Genomic DNA, 20,497 nt, shown 5'->3' with positions numbered 1-20,497 from the left:
AGTACCATAATTTCCCATCATCATCCCCACATTCCTCTGCACTGTTGACTCTCACCATTTTATGATGTCTTCAGCATTTCTTGTTTTCCTGTTCCCAACACCACAGTGCTTCATAGTGCTACTACAAAATAAGCAGATCTGTCCTTGCAGATCTATATATTCATGTGCTTCTGACATGAGTTTACAGTAATTTCTGGTTCTAAGTTACAACATGCCAAAGTGAGAGTGTTAAAACAAAGCAAATCTGTTTTGTCATCTATCAAAAACGTGGTCTCTGACAATGTCCTGCAATTTTTTTAATTGAAATGTCTGAATCATCTCATACACTAGGGAAGGGAATATGGGTTCAGATCTCCATCTGCTGCCCTACTGCAGCCCAGAGAGAAGCTCTTCTGGGAACTTGGGACTCTCAGCAGCTGCTTCCCCTTTGCAACTCCAAATGTTCAGCAGCTTCCCCCTGGTGCTTGCAGCAGAGAAGAGGAAGGAAAGAAAAATTCTTGCTGGGTACTCCGTTGCATGGCAGCCAGATGGGCTGTGGCTGAGGCTACTCATGCACCTCAAAAACAATGAGTCATTATTATAAAATAAACTGTTCCACACAGAAGCCTCAACCCATCCAGAGCCCAGGACTGAGGGGGCGCTCGAACATGTGTCAGCTGGCTGCTGGCCTCAGGGGACTGTGTACTACCCAGGTGAGGACAGATGAAGTGCAGCAGGCTCCAATCATCTTTTCTCCCTGTCCCAATGTGTCCTCTCTCACAATAACACATTGCTATGAAAAACACAAAGAAAAATAAGTGCAGCACCTACAGAGTGATGGCAGCGAATACTCTGAAGCTGAGGGACAATTCTTGCAAAAGGTGAATGAGAGAGAATAAGGTGAATAAGGGGAACAAAAGCAGTTGAATAATGCACTACATGTGCCCTCACATAACTGCATAGCTTTTTATCTTCAAGCAGAGTCGTCTCAATGTCCTACAATTAATTTACCCTTGATTTTTTGTCTAAAAAAAGGAAAACAAAAACACATCATAAAAGATTTGCTGAAGTACCGCTGCTGGAAAATTCTGAAAAAAAATTTGTAACCCAATTTCACATTTTGGAAGGTCAGTCTAACGAAGTTCATGAGGAATTCAACAATTTAACAAACTAAGTACATATGCAGTTTCCAAGCTGCAGTTTCTATTTAAATATCAGAGTATCAAACACACCAGTAAATTATCTAAAACAGCTTAGCATCTAGAGCTGATAATGTGAGCAGGCATTGACTGCTTTAGTTATTCCTTTTGCTCAGATTTCCTTAGCATATGTGTACTCACATCACAGCTGAGACCACAGTCAAGAGACATAAATAATTGTCTGGGGAAAAAGTACAAGGAGTTCTGCCTTATAATACATTAAAATGATGCAATTTTAAAAAGCACTTTAAAAGCACACTGCTTTGTGAAAACTGTATATTATTGAAGTAAAATTTGTACTACAAAATTAAATCCAAGGTTCATTAAGGCATTTTTGTTTGAAATCAGTCTTAGCTGATAATGTTTATACTACCCATAAGATTTGGATTTGGGGAAAGTGTCTAAAAAGCTCAACAAGTAAGATCAAAACAGATCAAATATACTTTTCTATAATTTTGATTGCATTGAGTTATAATAAAAGATGTCAAGCTGAGAGCCATGGAGACCAACGTCACTGGTTTTCTTTCACAGGACAAGGTATAGCACGGGGCAGCTGCACTGGAGGCTCCCTCCATGCCAGAATGAACAAAGCAGCGTAGCTAATGAATAAGTCACAGTACTTTGGAGAAAACAGAATAGAGCTCAGGGGGGTAGTTCTGTTTCCATGCCAACTTAATGTGCGCTCTTTGTTTTGAGCCTGCCCAGGAGTAGCAATTACTGCCAATCTGGTAATTATTCCATGCATGAGAAACTGAACGTACTAGACTTCCAAGCAAGGACCAGGTAGCACTACATTTTTCTCATTCTCAATTTATGGATGGTTTAAACAGGCATCTTTTAGGTCAAAACACCCAAATCCCACCACATACAAAGGCAGGTTATAGATAAGTAAATACGAAAGCATATCTTCTGGAAATACTCCAACTAAAATAGAAAAGAAACTTTATAGCACCGTGTGCAACTTTGCTTTGTACTTTTCCTTGTCTGAACATTCAATGAAATATATTGTAATGGCATAAATGCAATGATGCCACAGAACCTGTCCTTTGGGGAAAGTTAGAAGCTCATCCTATTGGGCCAGGTGTCATCCTGACCTCACCTAGCAGACTAAAACTGAAATGATTCAGTGCATAGCCAATGAACCCATTTTCTCTTCCTTTATCTGCCTTGCTGTAATACATTCTCACCTGTTTGAGGATGTGACTCCCAGATCCTAGGGTAACTGTGTACCAAAACATTTTCAGGCAAGATAGTTTATATTGCCTGCATAAAAAAACTCCCAAAGCTCCAAGGAGTGATGCTTGTGATAACTGTGCTATCACGCTCTTTCTTATTCACCTATAACTTCATGCCAAATGAAAAAAAAAAGAGTAAAAAGCAGTGAATAGATAAAAGACACTATAGGGCTGCTGAAATGGGCTTCTTTATTCCTACATGTTTAACTGATCTGGTATTGGGTCACTTTGTACTGCTAGTAGAGAAAAAACTATGAGTGGATGGGAATAGCTGAAGAGTTAGAAAAATCCTTCAGCCATGAGCTCTGGATTTCCTCAAAAAGCTGACAATATTCGCAAACCCCAACTGTCAGACATTCAAGGAATGGCACAAAAAGCTTCTGCATGTGTTAAAATAGTATGTGAACAAATACTCAGATTGTATCACAGAAATGAACATTTCAGATTTAATTTTTAAATATCCCAGCAATAAATATGCATTTGACTACCATTAAAGAAAGCTTCCAAGGAAGAAATAAGTGACACGAATGGTACTTGTTTAATTACTCCCATGAAAGCTAAATTCTTGAAGAAGTGTGATTAGTTAAGTCAAATCTGATTTGTGTGCAGGTAACACAGCAGTCTAAGTTCATTATCTTCCAAAGCTTTTCAGCATGTCTAGCAGAGCACAACAGAAGAGTTTGCTTCACAGTTTCATAAAAATATCACTTTATGTATGACAGATTTTTTTTTGAAAGAGCACATTTATATTTAATACAAAGTAGGAGCTTGTTTTACATAAACAACTAAAAAACTGGCTTGAATATGCTTAAATTCTTATTTGAAAGCTTTACGACAGCTTCCAGCAAAATGTTCTTAAACCAAATGCTGCTGGAGTCAAAAATTAATGGTAACTACACTGTAGAAAATCCTGCTTTAATATTTGTTGTATCCACTACATTCCAGTCTTTGACTCCCACTGTTTTTCATTTTATAAAACCAATGCTGCTGCCAAACTCATCATCCATGTGATCGGGCTTAAGCTTCTTGTAATCACCTCCAAACTACAAGTGAATTTTCCCTTCCTCATTTGTACCAGATTTTATTTCAGGCCCCCACGCCCACAATCTCCTCCTCTCTCATCGATCACACATAAGTGGTACAACCTTTCTGAGTTCTCCCACAGATCTGGCAGTGTGTCTGCATTTAAGCCTTTCTTGTAGCCCGTGTAACACCAAAAGAATTTGCACTTAAAATTACCTATTTCTTCTGTGTTTTATTTGTCTATGAGTCTCATGTGAGCAGGTAACATTCCTTATCTGAAAGGAATACACCTAACAAGTAGCAGATGATGCCATAAGCAATAAATAAAGACTAAAATTCAAACTAAAACATTTTATAAAATGGCATCTTAGAAGACCCTATTTTAATACACACATTCTCAAATTTCTTCAGTCTCACCTCACAATACTCAGTGATAATGCAGAAACTATCTCGCTCCACAAAGCTTGCATAAAATTTAACAATGGTTGGATGGTCTAATTTGGAGAGTAGTTGTGCTTCCACATTTGCTTCAACTGTTTCATTAGGCTTTAGGTTTCCAACAGAGATTTCCTTTAGGACCTTTCTAGAGGAAAAAAAAAAAGGAAATCTTTATATTAATAAAACCAGAAACATGTAAAAGTATGTAACATTCAAAATCCCATCAAAATTTCCTTAAATGCAATTGACCAACTGTTGGCAACATGAAATGATGAGGCAAACATGGGTAAGCAACGAGAATGCATTAAAAATCAAACAAATATGCTAGTCACCATATAGATTAAGCAACATATTAAAAATACTGTTTTGAAATATTTCTCCCACTAATTAACTACTGCACTGTTTTCTTAAGAACATGTTTTCAGTGCTATGGATTATTGCATAATAACAAATATAAACAAAAAATCAAATCTAAGTGATTTCAAACCCACTCAGAGCATATGGTCAAGATGCATACACGAAATAAGGAGTAGCAAGAAATTGCATTTGCAGCTTCTGCCCAAGTCTCTCCATGGAGGCATGAGAAAAATCACAGAGAGTAATATTTCTGTGGCTGTTTTTCCAGTGATAAACTCAGGCTTGTCCATTTTTTTTCTAAAGATCAGTCTGTCCTTGACCTGAGCACATGAGTGAAAAGTACAAATCTAGATTTCAGGCTGGAATCTAATTATACTGTTTGAATGATTTCTAATCCTTTAGTATTTAACATTTGTTTAGGAAGACTCTAAATCCCAGGGAAAATTCTGGGAAAATGTAGGGATTTTTAATATTCTCCAGTCTTAACACATGAATGTACCATAGGAGAATTTGTAGTTCTATACAGAAGCTGGAATAGGGCTGTTTACTGTTAACTTGACCTGGAAAAATATTAGAAAAAATATAGTGCAGGGCACATTTTGCCAAGATTTTCCTGAAAAAAATGTTAAAAAAGGACAATACAACACATTCCTTTTCCATTTACTTTACCAGTTAATGAAGAATAGATAGGTCTTTTCTGAAGGAGATATTGAAGATTCTTAGAGAATATAATGTTTCTTTACTGAAACAAAGTGGTGAATTTCCCCAAACTTTTGAATACATGAAAGGCAAGTTTCAGACTCAAGAGAAGCTTCCACAGTGCTTTTAGCAATTTCCCCATTCAATAGAGCATGGTTGTAAATTTACAGTAGTTAAACATGACAGTGATAAAACTACAATAATTCATCTTATCTAAGGGGAAAAAAATAAAAGCTGTGTTTCTTCATGAGAAATTTTTTTCCTAAGTCTGCTAGTCAGAAACTGATTGTTCAGCGTTTGAATTTTCATATAATCTTGCCTAATCCCCATCAGGAATTGTGACAAAAAAAACCCCATGCCCTTTGATCTATTTCCATCTTTCCATCTTCTCTGCAGACAAGCTTCATGGAACACAGACAGGCAATACCTCCTGCAATCTCCTCATCTTCAGCTGATGTGGGCCTTTACCCCTTCCTTCATAAAAATCATGTCACAGAACTGACAAACAGGATGAGTCCTTGTTAAAGACCACTTAATACAAGTTTCTTGCATACCCAAGAAAGCAATAAAAGCCTGATGTGTTGATGTGTATAGAAAGCTTGTCATCTTAGTCACTCAGTGATCTTAAAGCTGTCATCAGCTGTCACACAAGATGACAGGTGTTTTTCTTATTTAAATTAATTCCCAGAAGAAGAAATCAAGAAAATATACTTCCTGTAAATAAGGTATTGCTTTTCTGCAACATAATCCTAATTCATACCCACAGCTGGAAGGCATGTACTTCTAGAAAGAAAACTTTTGGATGCAATCAATATTAGGTATATCTGCATGCCCCTGGTATATGTGTGTACAGTGTCTATGTGTAAATAAGGTTTGTTTTTACTGCAATAAATATGAAGCTAACTAGACTTCATACTTTCTGCAAAGATTTTGATAATATTTCAGTAAATACACTTAAAAATTTAAGATATGTACTGAAAAAACTCCACGTTCATTAAGCGCTGACAAAGAAGCTATGTCAGACTCAGAAGCCTCACAGAGAAAATGGAGAAGTCTCCAGATCTGAAGTGGATTTTTTCTGTTATCTTAGAAGACAAGAAAAGAAAAGAAAAGTTTGCAGCCAGAAACTTATATAGATAAATTAACTGTACTTTTTAATACATAAAACACCTAAAGAGTGCTTAAATTCACCCTACCACATTTCAGTATTTACACAAGTAAATTCTACCTGAACAGGCAGCTAAAATGGGCACATTCTGTTCTTTATACGGCTCCTAAGATAACTCAAATTTGGCACCCCTGGTGATGTCAAACAGGCTGATAGATCCACAAATAAAAGCTTAGTAATCATGAGAAAACAACAAACCTTTCTTAGCTAAACCATCCTGACTGCATCTCCTCTCTACCAATAAAATCCATCTCTACATTCTGAAGGAGACAAAACGTTTCTGTTTCTATGATCCAACCTGCATTTTATAGTTGGCCAATAATAAAGAGTGAGCCATCATTGCTCATAACTCAGACATGGTACTTGTAGATTAACTGCTGAAAATGTGCCTGCATTGTGTTACTTCACTATTTTTTTCTAAACTGTTTGAAGTATTTTGAACAAACCTTTTGAAGAGTGTTACAGGAACATTTATTTTGGATTTTGGGAATAATACACTCTCGTGTTCAGATTTTATTAAGACTCCATCTGGAGTATACAGAGCCACCTGAAAGTCAAGTTTTTTCAAAATATCTGCCCTTATATCTCCTGCCACTTCAGTTCAAGTATTAAGCAGGATTTAAAAGGTCTAAAGCTGTTTGCATGAACTAAGAAATCTCAGATTCATCACATGAACAAAGAAAATAGAGATCTAAGTGGCACACATATAAAACCAGGTAAAGCCACAAAAATGTGGATATCCTCCAAATACAATACTTAACTACCCTTTCTGATGGAATGCTAAAGGAGATATGCTAATTTAAATATTATTATAAATTTGACAGTGTAGAATACAACACATAAGCAGATCATAGGATTTTTTAGGTTGGAAATGACCTTCAAGATCATTGAGTCCAACCACAAACCTCACACTGTCAAGTCCGCCACTAGACCATGTATCTAAAGATAAGATAAAATGTCAATGAACACACAATTAGAAAACTTTATTACAGAAGTGGTAGCAGATATCTTAAATACAGAACAATATCCTCAGGATTTTAAGTGTGTGGAAAAAGCCTTATAATTCAACCAATAATGGAAACACACTTTAAACTTTATCTCAAACTGACCATAACTGAAAGAGCCTTGTCGTGAAAGCATTCATATCTGAAGAGGAAAAAAATCCAACTGTCACCATGTACATCCATCCTGAAGGAAGCTGGTTCTGGTACAGGTAACAACATCCATCCCTTCAGGGTGGGAAAATAACAGGAGAGATGAGCCCACTCCCACATCCCAAAACACAGAAAGCAATGTCCCAGCCTCCACAGTGCCCATGCCTCAACAGGCCCACACTCCTTCCCTGGGAACACCTTCTGATTTTCATTAGCAAAACCTTGCTTGCTTGCATTGTCACTCTTTGGAAAGTAGCCAAACACCGGATCTCAAAGTGCAATAATGGGGATCAAGTGGGGAAAAAAAATCAAATCTAAATCTAATCTAATCTAAAAATCTAATCTCTCTAAAGAGAGCAAAACTTAAAGCAAGAGAAAAAACAAACATGAAGGTGGAACCCTCCAGGATTCAGGCACGCAGTGGGAATCCCTTTTTGAGCTTTACTAGTGACTGACAATACACCACAGCAGTGTTTATCTCAATCTATTTCCACTGATCTTTTAGAACCCATCTGGTATTTGTTTACATCGGTGACATACTTTATTATTATATAATTTGGTTTATTGGATCAGATGCAATTCTTAAAAGGCAGTGTTTCTCAAAATGTACTCTGTTTATTGAGTAAACTGCAATATGAATTACTGCCTAGGTAAATTTGCTTGCTGAGAAGGAAGCAAAAGAAATATAACTCTTCTAATGTCAAGAATAAATAGGTCTGATAAAATAACAGAAGAACTGTGATCTAGGAATAGATGATCAAAAGTTGAAGCTTTTAATTAAACAGCTTCATTTTACAAAGGCAATTTTTCAGTTAACTGCACTTAATTATAATTTCATTTAGGTTTTGTGTTGCCACTATGGAGAATTGTAACATAACCCATAACTTTGTGCTCTATTTCTACCTATGCTGACCTTTGCAGGACTGCCACTTCACCCTGGTAACTCCTCAGTACAAGAACCAGGTGCAATTCAGTAAAAATGCACCACCTCTTACTGGGTCTGTAACTGGATCTGAAATTGGTCACAAACAACAAAATTAAAGGAGTGTCTGCCTAATTAATGATGGCTTCTATTCTACTTATCAAATGGCAAACAGAGAAGGTACAGCTCTGGGAACCAAAATGAAGAAGAGGAGACAACCTCCATGCAGAAAGTTCGCATTAAGCTTTCACACTATTAAAACTGTTAGGGAAATATGGTAACAAAGGCACCGCATGCCTATAGACAGGGCAAAGTCACCCACCATTACTGCTACTTCTTTTCTGCAGTTGACAGCTTAGCAACAAAAGTTCAAATAGTCATTCTTTACATTTTATCCATCATATTTGGAACACCAGTGTCTGCATGGTCAGATAATTTAGAGACGTGCATCTATCTGTTAGAGAAAGAGGAAGCTGGTGAAACCATGAAATACAGTTAGTCAGCGTACACTAATCAGTACTACCTAGAAGAATTCTTAGCTTTAGCTGAGGAAAGAAACACAGTAAATGAAGAGAATTTGATTTCTCTGGGAAAATCAAGAGGATTACCACACTTCCAGTGAAAAACAAACAAGTGCTATTTGGTATTCCTCCTTACATATACATATTTACTCATTATCCAAAGCATTTCAGATCCAAATATTACTATGGAACTTCTAGAATCGAATCTTGGCTTCCCATGCCCATTGTGGATTTATTAGTCAAGCCATAACTCCTTTTCAATACCAAGTATTGTTGCATAGCTTCTTCAATCAAATGTTGCATTTCTTTTGTCATCCCCCTGGACATTATTGACTTCCTAGTAATGCCAGAAGAGTCATCAGCAACTCGTTTTTTCTGTTCCCCAAAACATCCAATTCACACTGTTCATGAACATTCACAGACACTGAGAACTAATCCCCGAGTTAACCACTATGGATTCAATCACTATATGAGCACTGTAATATCTGCAGATGGATTAAACATAATTTCATTTTCTGAATAAGCACTTTAACTAATTTAACCTTGCTTTAATATCTTTGAATGGCAATGAGATGTCTTAAATTTGCAAGCGAAACGGATGATTCACTCTCCATTTCCATCAGCAAGCCACAATTTCAGCATTTACAAATATTTCTCAAGATGCCAAATTTTCAAATGCTCTAATATATGCACTAACACTGAACAGGCCAACTCATGATGAAAACAGTTTATGCTTATTTGAAAATTAACAATTCCTAATTAGAATCCAAAAAAACTGTAGAATATATATTCAGAAAGAGAATACTGTTGAAATAAGTTAGCCCCAAGGAATACAGCTTATATCACTTTCTTCTGCACTGAGCAAACTCATTTATACAAAGGGGCATAACTAAAATTATTTTTGGTCAACCATATGTGCCAATTTTGGAAAAAACCAGTAATTTGAAGGTAAAGCAGAGCAATTGTATTATCTTCCACAGAACCAAACAAGTGAATAAATGGAATGACTTATTTAGATATAAAAATGCATTTATTGTGAATAATTCTTTGGGATACTTTGGGTAGCCATCTACATTGATTTAAAAAGGCAGAATAAAAGTAGGCATTGATTAATAAAGGATGAATTTTTCTCTAAAGCCATATTTTTGAAATTAGAACTTCTTCCTAGAGAGAAATGGAAAAACAAAATGTAAATACCTTTATAGTCCATTCATATGTTTCAGCTCTAAATCAAATACCAATAGACTGTGATTAAACAGAAGAAATTTGTGTCTTAACAGAAAAACTACTAAAAATTATGATGAGATACTGACTAATACCTGTTAATGTACTTCTATTTAGCAATACTTTATAGTTACATGTTGCATTATCCCCCTCTACTGTTCATCCAACCTTTTTCTTACAGCTCAGTCTTGCTTAAGCATGCAAGTAAACACAATGCTGTCCAAAACCTAAATGGAATTTTTTAGAAATACAGCAAGGACTAAATAATTGGTTTATCCTCTGTATCTTTGAAGACTTAAATCACACAACAAACCTTCTAAACCAGTACTGTGATTTCATTACACAGACAATATACTTTACAATTAACTGCTCTCTGCTAATTAACTTTTGCTTTCAAACAAGAGGAGACACCATTACAGAACTCAAGATTGAATGCAGAATTTTGTCTTCAAGCTTTTTAATATGATTAAACATCTCATAATTGCCATGTTATAACTAGCAGCCTTGGGGAGAACATCTGCCAAAAAAGAATTTTCCTTCTGTAGGAATTAGTTTGAATTTTTAAGTTAGTTTCAATCAGAAATTTTGAAGAAAGACCTTCATATCATGATCTATATTCATCAGTGCCGAGAAAAGAGACTATTTTGAACAAGAGGAGTTCAGAAGGGAAACCAGATATAATAAAAATTGCTGTAAGAATGCATTCCATAGAATTTCAACTAAAACACTTGTTAATGCAAAATTTAACTGGTTCTCTTCTGAATTGAAATACATTTGTAAGCAAAATTATGTTCCTTTCACTGTTGCAAGGATATTTATGTCAACAGTATTGTCCTTCCAGAGGAACTAATTCCCAAAAGTAATTCAAACTGTAATTGCTGCAACTTTAATGAGAAAATTCACTCTCCCTACATGACTCTTTCCATCAGGCATATCCTTCAATTTTATTTTTGATATGCAATCAAGTATCTATAGTACCAAAAAAAAAGGAGAGGAGTGTAGAAAAAGATAAAAGCATGGTTTATAGCTTTACAAAAGCACATTACTAAATAGTCTACAATCAAAGGCAAAGGGAATCAAGCAATGCTGAGGAAATTAATTGCATATAACATCCATTGTTAGATAAAAATCTTTTAATACTTTTAAGCCCTTCTGAGTATGATACTCTGATCTTAACAGCCAGTGAAACACATGCAATTCAAAACTTAAGCAACTACCCAACAACATTAAAAAGTTTTAGAACACTTGAAGGGCACACCATGGATGTAAGCAAAACAATGAAATAGGAATTACAGTTACTTGTAAGTCACATAAGCACAGCAGCAAAACAAAACAGAAAAAAAATAGGGAAAAGTACAGCGACTGTCCAGCAAATCCAGGATTTATTCCACTCACTGCAGCAGTTTTATCATTACAATGTACTGAACGCAACAAAAAACTGGAGACTCATTCTGCATGGAAGAATTTCAAACCACCCTGATGCAGACTTGAGAGGAAACACCTTGCCAACAAGGGTAGCCCATAAGAAGATACAGTAGAAAGGCATATTCAAATATTTCAAACACCTACAGTATCTTTGAGGCAGGTGGCCACAGCTCAACCTAACTAATAATACTGCACCTCTCCCCATTTTCTTACTAAAACTAGCTTACAAATGCATGAAGACAAGTTTCAGCAAAATGAATGAGACAGAAGTGATCTCAAGGCATTTGCTTAATTACAAAATCATTACATTCTGTCTCTGCCATGCACCTCAAAGCAAGGTAATTCACCAATAATGCCTTAAGCACAGCTCTTCACCCAATGTTGAAAATGTTACTTGTAAACAATTCTCAAACCAATGAACTCATCCACCAGCTCTGCTCACTGCCTGCACATCAGACCAGAATGTGGTGAGTGCTGCAGCACTGAGCTCCTGGGAGCTTGGCTCTGTGGGACACAAGATTCATTGTAAACCCAGGCAGTATTTCCTTTAAGGCACACTGCTTCCTACTTACAGATGTTAAAGACCTAGTTAGAATCCTCCCCAGTCAAATGGACAAGTCCCACCAAAATGAAAACGTAGGCAATTATACTGTTGCAGCAAGGTAGAAAAATCATAAAGGCTTCATAAAAACAAGCCTGCTCTCCTGGAATTAGTAGCTGGCCTTGTCAAAGCTAGCATTTTGCAAGCTTTGTGAAAGCAATCCTATTGTGAGCAATTCATTAACATAACAAGCTATTCCTGGGTAAAAAACAGCTTGCACCTGCATAAACTGGTTTTGCACCATTAGATAGAAAAATGAAAACTATCCTTTGCAAACAACTTCCCTGCACGTATACACTGAGAGTTTGAGTGACCAATCAATACAGAAAAACAAATTGTTACTAACAAATAAAATAACTGGCAAGAAAACAACTAACCAATTAGAGCCCCACACCGGGTCTCTTAAAACTCTCTAAAAAGGAGTTATGTGAATAAAGAATGGCCTTTTTCCACCATGAAGAAAATGGAGTCCTGTGTGATTTATTCCCATACTTAGTCTAAGAAAGGTGCATTAAAAGGAAAGCAGTACAAAAAAACCCTAAAAAATAAACACCACCAAAGCTCATAAAGGTGACTGAGCAGATGTAAAGGTTGTATCAGAGAGCACTGAGGAGGATTGCACAGACACCTGTGTTACACCAGCCAAACAAAGGGTCTCGACATGTTCCAGTATGGATCTTTTGCTTCCAAAGAAGCCACCGAATGCTGGGTTTTATGCTTTTGGTTATGAGGGAACTAGAAAATTTAACACAGTTATTGCCTGTGCAAAGGACTGCAGCATGGCTGTGACTTTAAATTGCCAAACACATCACCAGCATGGGCAGGTTGAAATCTCACATCTTGTGCTTCAAAGTCAAGCTACCTTGCAGCACCCTTAGACCCTTATCCAGCAGAGGAGTCCTAAACTTTCTTACATTGAGCTGGAAGAGCCCTACTGTGTCATGCTGGGCTACAGGAAAAGATGGGCACTGACAGGGATACAGGAGGTAGGGACTAAAGCACCTTCTCTCATGGATTCCAGTGAGAGCTGCTTTGGGTGAGTCTGAGGTTATCAAACTTGTCTTTGAATCAGGATTGTACTGGCCTGCACTAGATCTGAAATCATTGTGGCCATAGCTGGGACTGCCTGCTAAACTTGAAGCAAAACATTGACAGTTTCACTCCCTGGCAATCTCCATTGCAGGTGTACTCTGAACTAAAGCATCAGAGCATCAGCCGTCCTTACAGAGCTTCAGCAAGGAAATTACTTGGACACTTAGCTCCAGGCCTTGGCTGGTGTAACATTGCTCACAGAATATGAAAGTCATGTTTGGCCACTCAAGTGGAAAGCTCAGGAAAGCTTCTCAAACTGCTCTAGCTAAATCCACAAGGTCAATGCTTTTATGGCCCCTTATTTGGGCCGAGCATGATCGTACTCAGTCAGCAGGCATGGCACAGCAGCTGAGCTTTACATGAAAAAGCACAGGTACACATGATAGAACCAAGCACTTTTCACTAAGGAAAGCTTATTTAAAAATAAACCACAGTCAGGAAGGTCCAACAGCAAATGCACCTTTGATCAGTTTTCAAGGAGATTGTGAATATTCTTTCACAAATCCAAAATGCCCTAATAAATTCCAGTTTTAATTTCTGGTTTTTATTATTAAATGAAGGAGAAGAATAAAGGAAAGCAGTGTAATTAGATGAATATGCACACAACAACTGGCAGGGAGTAATTTGTTTCTGTTTTAATCAATTCAGCATCAAATGACCATTCCATTGGAATACCTTCAGAGAAGCAAACAGGCAGCAAACACAGGGATTTGACAACACAGCAATCTGCTGACTGTCACTTGGATATTCATAAGGAACAAATCGCTCCCACCTTTAGATTTTATATCATTTATTATAAGAAGTCATAAATAATTGAAAGTCACATGATAAATTATTCAGCTAAGCCCACAGTTTCCAAGGAATCCTAGCATGAGTCTGGATTAAAGCTATAATGCAATTCAGATGCAGAATTTGAGCTGACACCCCACAGTTTCCACACAGTGGAGCAGTCCAGGGAGTTTGGCACTTGTCAGCGTGTCCTTTCCACCACAGGGACACATAAATACCTTGTGAATATTTATGAACTAGCAGTCCCTATTGCCTACTGTGTGCTTCAGCTGCTTGCCCATACTTGGTTATGAACCAGTGACACTTAACCCAGAGCTTCCCTCAGCACAATTGATCAGGACATTCATTTTCTTTAAGTGAAGGTGCTGTCCTTTAAGGCTAGTGCTGAACTTATCTCTGCTGTAAACGATTTTGTCTTTAACCATAATTACCTGTAATCATTAACAGAGAAGATATTCTGGGTGACAAGCATAGTAATGATTGCAGGAATATTACTTAGATGTAAAAATGCTGCTACAATCCTGCTACTTTCTTTATAACTTAACCAAGTTATCTGCTTTGGGTAGGTCTACGGCCATAATGTCCAGGAACAAATAAATATCAAATAAACCACAAACTAAGACATCCTGTCTAAACTGAAACTAAGAAGCTTGCTTTTGTACAGATGTGTCTCTTGCGCTTAACTGACTTTAGGGTCTAAGATATGAATTCTGATTCCAGTTTCTTCCAAAAGAAAGGGAGAAATTGATAATTTCTCTCCTGTATAGATTGTCTAGTACATGAGAGACTTTGTTCATAGTGAAGAACCTCCCAGGTTCTGACCTCTCTCTATGAGGGCATTCTTTTTGTTCTCTACTCTGCTGCTTTCACATGAATTGCAGGGACTTCTATCTGAGATATTTAACCCCCTGTCATACTCAATGAGAATTATACAACAGGAACAAAAGTTCTTCCACGAGAAAATAAAATTTACCAAAAAACAACAAAAAAAAAAAAAATCAAAAACAACCAACCCCCCCAAAAAACACACACACACACACACACACACACAAAAAAAAACCAAAAACAAAAAACCAACCAACCAAACAAAAACAGATAGGAAGTTAAAGCAACAGGCAAGGAATGTGTCACAGAATGCAAGACCACTTAAGAGGGACTTGTAGTAAGGGATCTATATATGCTACTAGACTTGTGGTACTTCATAACCTTATTGTTTATAGATTAGACAAGTCAACCATATCATACTGATCTGGTATGGTCTGAGAAAGTCAATAATCCTGATCCCATGCATACAAAGAACTGGAGAGAAGCATGAAGATGGCATGTACTTCTTAGAAAGGCAGGCACTGCTGGCCTGAGCAGCCCTGAAAGTCTTAGCTGAAATCAATATGTTCATTTGAGGTATGCCCCAAATAATCAACTCTCTCTTCTTCCCAGCTGAAGCAACTCCATGCATAACACTTCACTCACCACAGATATGATCCTTGAGAGGTAACAAAATAGAAGGCACAACCTAAAACTGTTCCTAGAATCACGCAGAAGCTTTGCTGAGCATACTTGAAATCAGATGACAATCACTGTTAGTCTCTGCATTAACTCATTCTGTGGACATTGACTAATGGAAAATCAAGAAAGATATCCCTGAACAGCTCCTGTAGCAATGTCACTTTTATTCAGAGTTGGTATTCCTATGATTTATTCCTATATTTTTTCAGAGTGCTTTAGACTATTGCAGTTTTCAGGAAATTATCTGCGGCTGAATTTACACCATACATAACATTCATCTCAGCACATTCTAGATCATCTCTGAAACAATAAAAATAGAATTCTAATTCTGCAGAGATCACAGTTGTGTTATTTGTGGGTTTATTTCTATCTATTTCTATCTTAATACAGCTACCTTCACAGCTGCATTAAGATCATTCTTTTTAACCACTTAGATTTTCATTCAACAATATCTATAACATCAGCAGCAACCAGTACGGTTCCATATGAGATTATCTGAAAGCAGTATTGAGAATGTAGCTTCTAGCATATTTTACCACCTTAAGAAACCAGCATTTCTAAATCTGACATTCTAGATCATTATAAATATAATGATAAATAACCTGTGTTTTCATACTCAGCTGGGACAATATTTTTGTCATCCACTAGCATATAAGAGGCAGAAATTTGGGGGGGATCCCCTTGTCGATTCATGCTTGAGGCAAGGAAGGAATGAACTATGATAGGCGAGCACCCCCTCGTGATGGAAGGCTTAAACACACATTGCACATCTCAGAGCACTTGGGCTGGTTAAATGCTGGTGTATTTCTATTGTACTGCAGTCACAAAAAGAAACTGATAAAAAAATTAAAACTAAAACCAAAAACATGTCATTTGATATTCCATCTCTGTCCTGAAGATAGCAGAGGACACACTCAGGCTCATCCCTAACAAAACATAGGCATGAAATGCTGCAGGCAGTGAATGTTTGTTCAAGGCAGTCACTCAAAATTCTTAAGACAAAAATAAAAATAACCACTTAAAAGCTTAAGGCATGTTCCTTGTTTTTGAGGTTTGGCAGGTTGTGCTATAGAAGCAAATGTCTGAGACCCACATTTCACTATACTGTTAATATTCTAATAATGAGTTTAGTAACAGCTGAATTCTGAAGTGTCCTAGAAGCTCAGGTAGTTCCTGTCACCCCACGTTTTTTAACATAAAAATAAAATTTTTAAAATTTTTAAAATACTGTTTATTGGTTTAAATGTAATATTTCATTTAAGAACATTTTTTTGAGAAAAGTGTAGCTAAGGCTATGAGAGAGTCAAAACTCTAAGCTATGTGAAAAAAGCTAAGAAAGAGCTTAGAGGACCCTAACCCTAATCCAAGGACCTGAGAAGCTGCAAATTGATGTAGAAGGAAAACAATTGACAGAATTATGTCTTGGTTACACTCTTATTAAAGCAATATTGCTAATAATGTGTAGCCATGAGTAGCAAAAGTGAGGTACAAATGAATCACAAAAAGCCCTTTAATCATGTAAGTGCTCAGTAATGTGTCCATCAATAAGGACCAGTAAACCCCCCCCTTTTTTAAAGGAATTGTGTATTTCTGGCTGAGGACCAACCTGATTAGATGTTCCTGACTTCAGACAAAGAGCCTTACAAATATTTTTGATAAAACAAAAATATTTATAGTTAAATTTCACTTGGTGTAAGTATCAAGGTAGACAAACAGTTCTACACAACAGGAAGTCCAGCCACAAACCCAACATCAAACCCACACACAGTAATGTCAACACTCTGAAAATGTTCTTTTGTCATTGCGGCTTCAGGATCCCAAAGGGTTTATCAATAAAACTGATGAAACTTGTCCAAATTCAGGCAAGCTAAAAAAAAATCAAGATTTGCTGGCAATTAAAAAAAATAAAAAGTCAAATCTTCTACCAGTTAGATATACAGCAAATAGAAAGGTGTTTACTGGAATTTCTGTACCTCTTCCTTCTCAGGTTGCATTCAGACAACTCAGTTATAAAAAATTAGGTCATCAATACTGTACAGTTTTTTTTTTTTTGAGACCCCTCCAACAATCTGAGTCTTTACAGTTACACAGAATCAATTCCTGAAAGCACCCAATTAAGCGTTATAAAAAAAAAATCTGCTTCTACTTACATCCTCACCAAAGTTAGACAGTTAAGGTTGCAACATAACACCAATCTGAGAGAAGAGACACAAATACAAAGAAAATATCTACAATGCAAGAAATATGTTCCAAACAGTTTTATTTAAAGCATGTGAAGGGTTTACTTACAATTTTTCTCCTTGTTTTGCTTTTCTGTCATTAACCAAATACACACTTCCAAAGCTTCCATTGCCAAGTTTCCTCTGAATAGTGTATCTTCTTGCAATCACAGCATCTGAGCAAGCAGAATTAAATCTGGCAACAGTGACATGCTTAGCAGTTTCTTGAAATTTCAGCATTTCTCTGTGCAACAAAAACTACACAAATGTCTCAAGGATGTAGCTTTCAGATCCTTTTATTCTTCCATGGATGTTCACAGAAATCACTTGAAACAGAAAAATATTGATTTATCAATATATATTTCTTATTAAACTTCTCATTTAATTCTGTGGCAGTGTTTACACTATCCAGCTTTCAGCAAACACAAGCAAGTCGAATCATTAGTTGCTAAACTGCGAGCAGTAGACTTGATAAACAAACTCCAGATAATGCAGATGTGACATAGTCAGTCTTCCTCTAAATGAACCTTAAATTAATCCACTGAACTGGTAGCACAGTTCCCCTAGATATGGCACTCTTCCTCACCACCTGTCTTTATACCACCACAGTACCTGACACCAAAAATATCTGCATTTCAGGATGCTAATTTCAAGATTTTTGTACATATTGAAGCATAACCTCCACTCTTCATTTGAGTTCTCTCCCATCTCTGTTTTCTCTGCGCTTTCATTTACCCCTCAGATTTCACCATCTGTTCCTGTGCTGACCTCACAGCCTCACCATGACTCACTACTAGTATCTTCTGCAAATTAGTTTCACAGAAAATCTGCAAGACTTCCAATAAAACCCAACTCTGCCTAAAGTTCATTTCTCCTTCACTGTGCCCTTTCATGACTCCCCTTTCCAACCTTTCCAACAAGTCAGCTTTGGTTGGGAATTCTTGTCTAACTGAGGTCCTAATTCTGCAAACATAAAGACTGCAAAGGCCAAGCTCCGGCATTTCTATGGTTCTCAGTAGCTCAACACGAGTTTAGAGTAACTTTGTTTACTCAGCCTTCCTCATTCCAAATGAAAAAGGGGAGGTGTTTCACTGCGCATAAAACAATATTGTTTTCATTACTTTCTCTTTATATAATGCTACGTGCATCATTTTGCTGGAAGATCCTTTGGAACAAGGTCTTGCAAGATCAGTGTTGCTATTGTTACCACCCATCAGCACTGCAGAGCAGCAGGCCCACACTGGCCTTGTTCACCACATCATTTCAAGGCAAGCACATGAAGAGGATTTTCCTTGTCATGGTGGTGGTTTTAGAAGAGCAAAGACAAACTGCCTAATTTTAAAAGCTGTACAACTTTAGGTTACAAGTAAATGGCTTCTCTGCCAAATGAACGCAGAGCCTAAATTAAGATAACAGATTTGTATCTTGCAACAACAAACTCACTCTGTGTGTGTGTGTGTGGTGTATAGCAGGAACCTATTTTCATACCCATCTGCTGAGCTGCTGTCACACTGTACCAAAAAGCCTGACATTGCACTGTCACCATGTTATGAAACACAGATAAACTTTAATTACCACAGGACATCTTAATAATACAAATCCTGCATGTTTTTTTAAACTACAGCACTCCTAATACTGTTTCTTTGTTCTCTTTCAGCAACACTGACAAAAAATTTGAAATTCCAATGCTAAGGAAAGAATGTCAGCTAAAAAATTATTTCTCTGTAAATCCAAATCAGTCTGAAGGAGCCCAAATGGATCATGTTGAGGTGTAGAGGAGGGGAGGGCAGAAAGATGAACTCCATAAAATATTATGTTGCCAATTCTAGAAAGTTTATGCAATTTTCATGTACTGTTATATTCTCATAATTGCTGTGTTATGCATGCCTTCTAAATCCCTTTAGAAATAAGTGCACTTAGAAAAACTGCTGAGCAATCTATACTTCTTCTTTTCTTTCTGAAGTCACCACAGCTCACCTTCAAATTTTCCTACTTACTTGGGCCTAGGAATGCATGACAATCCTTTACACCACAAAACCATGCTTAAGATCAAGTAGCTCACTGAGTTTAACTTCTGTGCTTTATTTCTAATAATGCCTCCCACCTTTCACTCTCTATGCTTCAAGTTCTCTCCCTATATAATAGTAGTAATAATAATCATGTAACTTTGTGAAATGCTTTAGTGTCTACTGCTGAAGAGTGCTACGAGGCAGGGGCCAGTGATTGCCATTGTGGCATCACAGGTGCATTTTAATGGCACAGAAGAGGTGGATTGCTGAGCACTGCATCTGGAAGAAATGCCTTTTAGGAGCCAACAGATCCTAAAGATTCACTCAGCCATAAGACTGATGGATTCTTCAAGAAGTATATGAACTACAGCCTCTCCTACCTCGCTCAAACCTTTAGCCCAACCTTCCCTGTGTTCCTTTCCTACCAGCATCCACCTCCCACTGAGCAGGTGTTTCCCAAGCAGCAACATCAATTGCTCCATTGAGGTTAAGGACAACTAGAGATAACACAAAGCAATTAAGTCTCCAGCTCTCTTTTCCTAAAAAAAATTCTCAGTATATCCTATCCAGTAAGGAATTTCCTTTGTCCTATCCACTATTCCCAAGTCCCATCCCAGAGCCAGGCAGCCTGCTGATGGCAACCAAATGAATGCAATTACATTGTCTGGATCACAATTTTTTAATATTTTCCTCCCTGGCTAGACTTAAATCTTCCTTTTTGTGCTGCAGACTAAAGGAAAGTTGGTGGTTAGGGTTTCATAGCTCCACACACACATGCTGAGTGCAAACCATCTCAACTTCTTCCCTGACCTTTCTTAGTTTCTGTAAGAAAGATTAACCTTCAGGTTTCTTTAGCAACAGCTAAGATACTCTGACATTTGCTGCCTCCAAGATAATCCCTTCTTTGCCAATCAAGGCCATTTTCCAGTTTTATCAA

General features: G+C 37.1%; 1 protein-coding gene across 1 annotated transcript in view; it reads right to left on the bottom strand.

Moving 5' to 3' along the window:
• The window catches only part of NEK11 (NIMA related kinase 11), an 81,744-nt gene that overhangs the window by 60,059 nt on the left and 1,188 nt on the right, over positions 1–20,497 (bottom strand). Inside the window, exons 2-3 of the mRNA XM_030965581.1 lie at positions 17,622–17,795; positions 3,854–4,019 (exon numbers count right to left, since the gene is read on the bottom strand). Of these exons, the coding sequence (XP_030821441.1) occupies positions 3,854–4,019; positions 17,622–17,791 (336 nt within the window). The 5' untranslated portion in view covers positions 17,792–17,795. The remainder of the gene's footprint in view (positions 1–3,853; positions 4,020–17,621; positions 17,796–20,497) is intronic.

This window comes from Camarhynchus parvulus, chromosome 2 (genome assembly GCF_901933205.1).
Source record: "Camarhynchus parvulus chromosome 2, STF_HiC, whole genome shotgun sequence".
NCBI classification, from domain to species: Eukaryota; Metazoa; Chordata; class Aves; order Passeriformes; family Thraupidae; genus Camarhynchus; species Camarhynchus parvulus.
The sequence above is the reverse complement of the archived record's forward strand: the minus strand, read 5'-3'. Positions and strand labels throughout refer to the sequence as shown.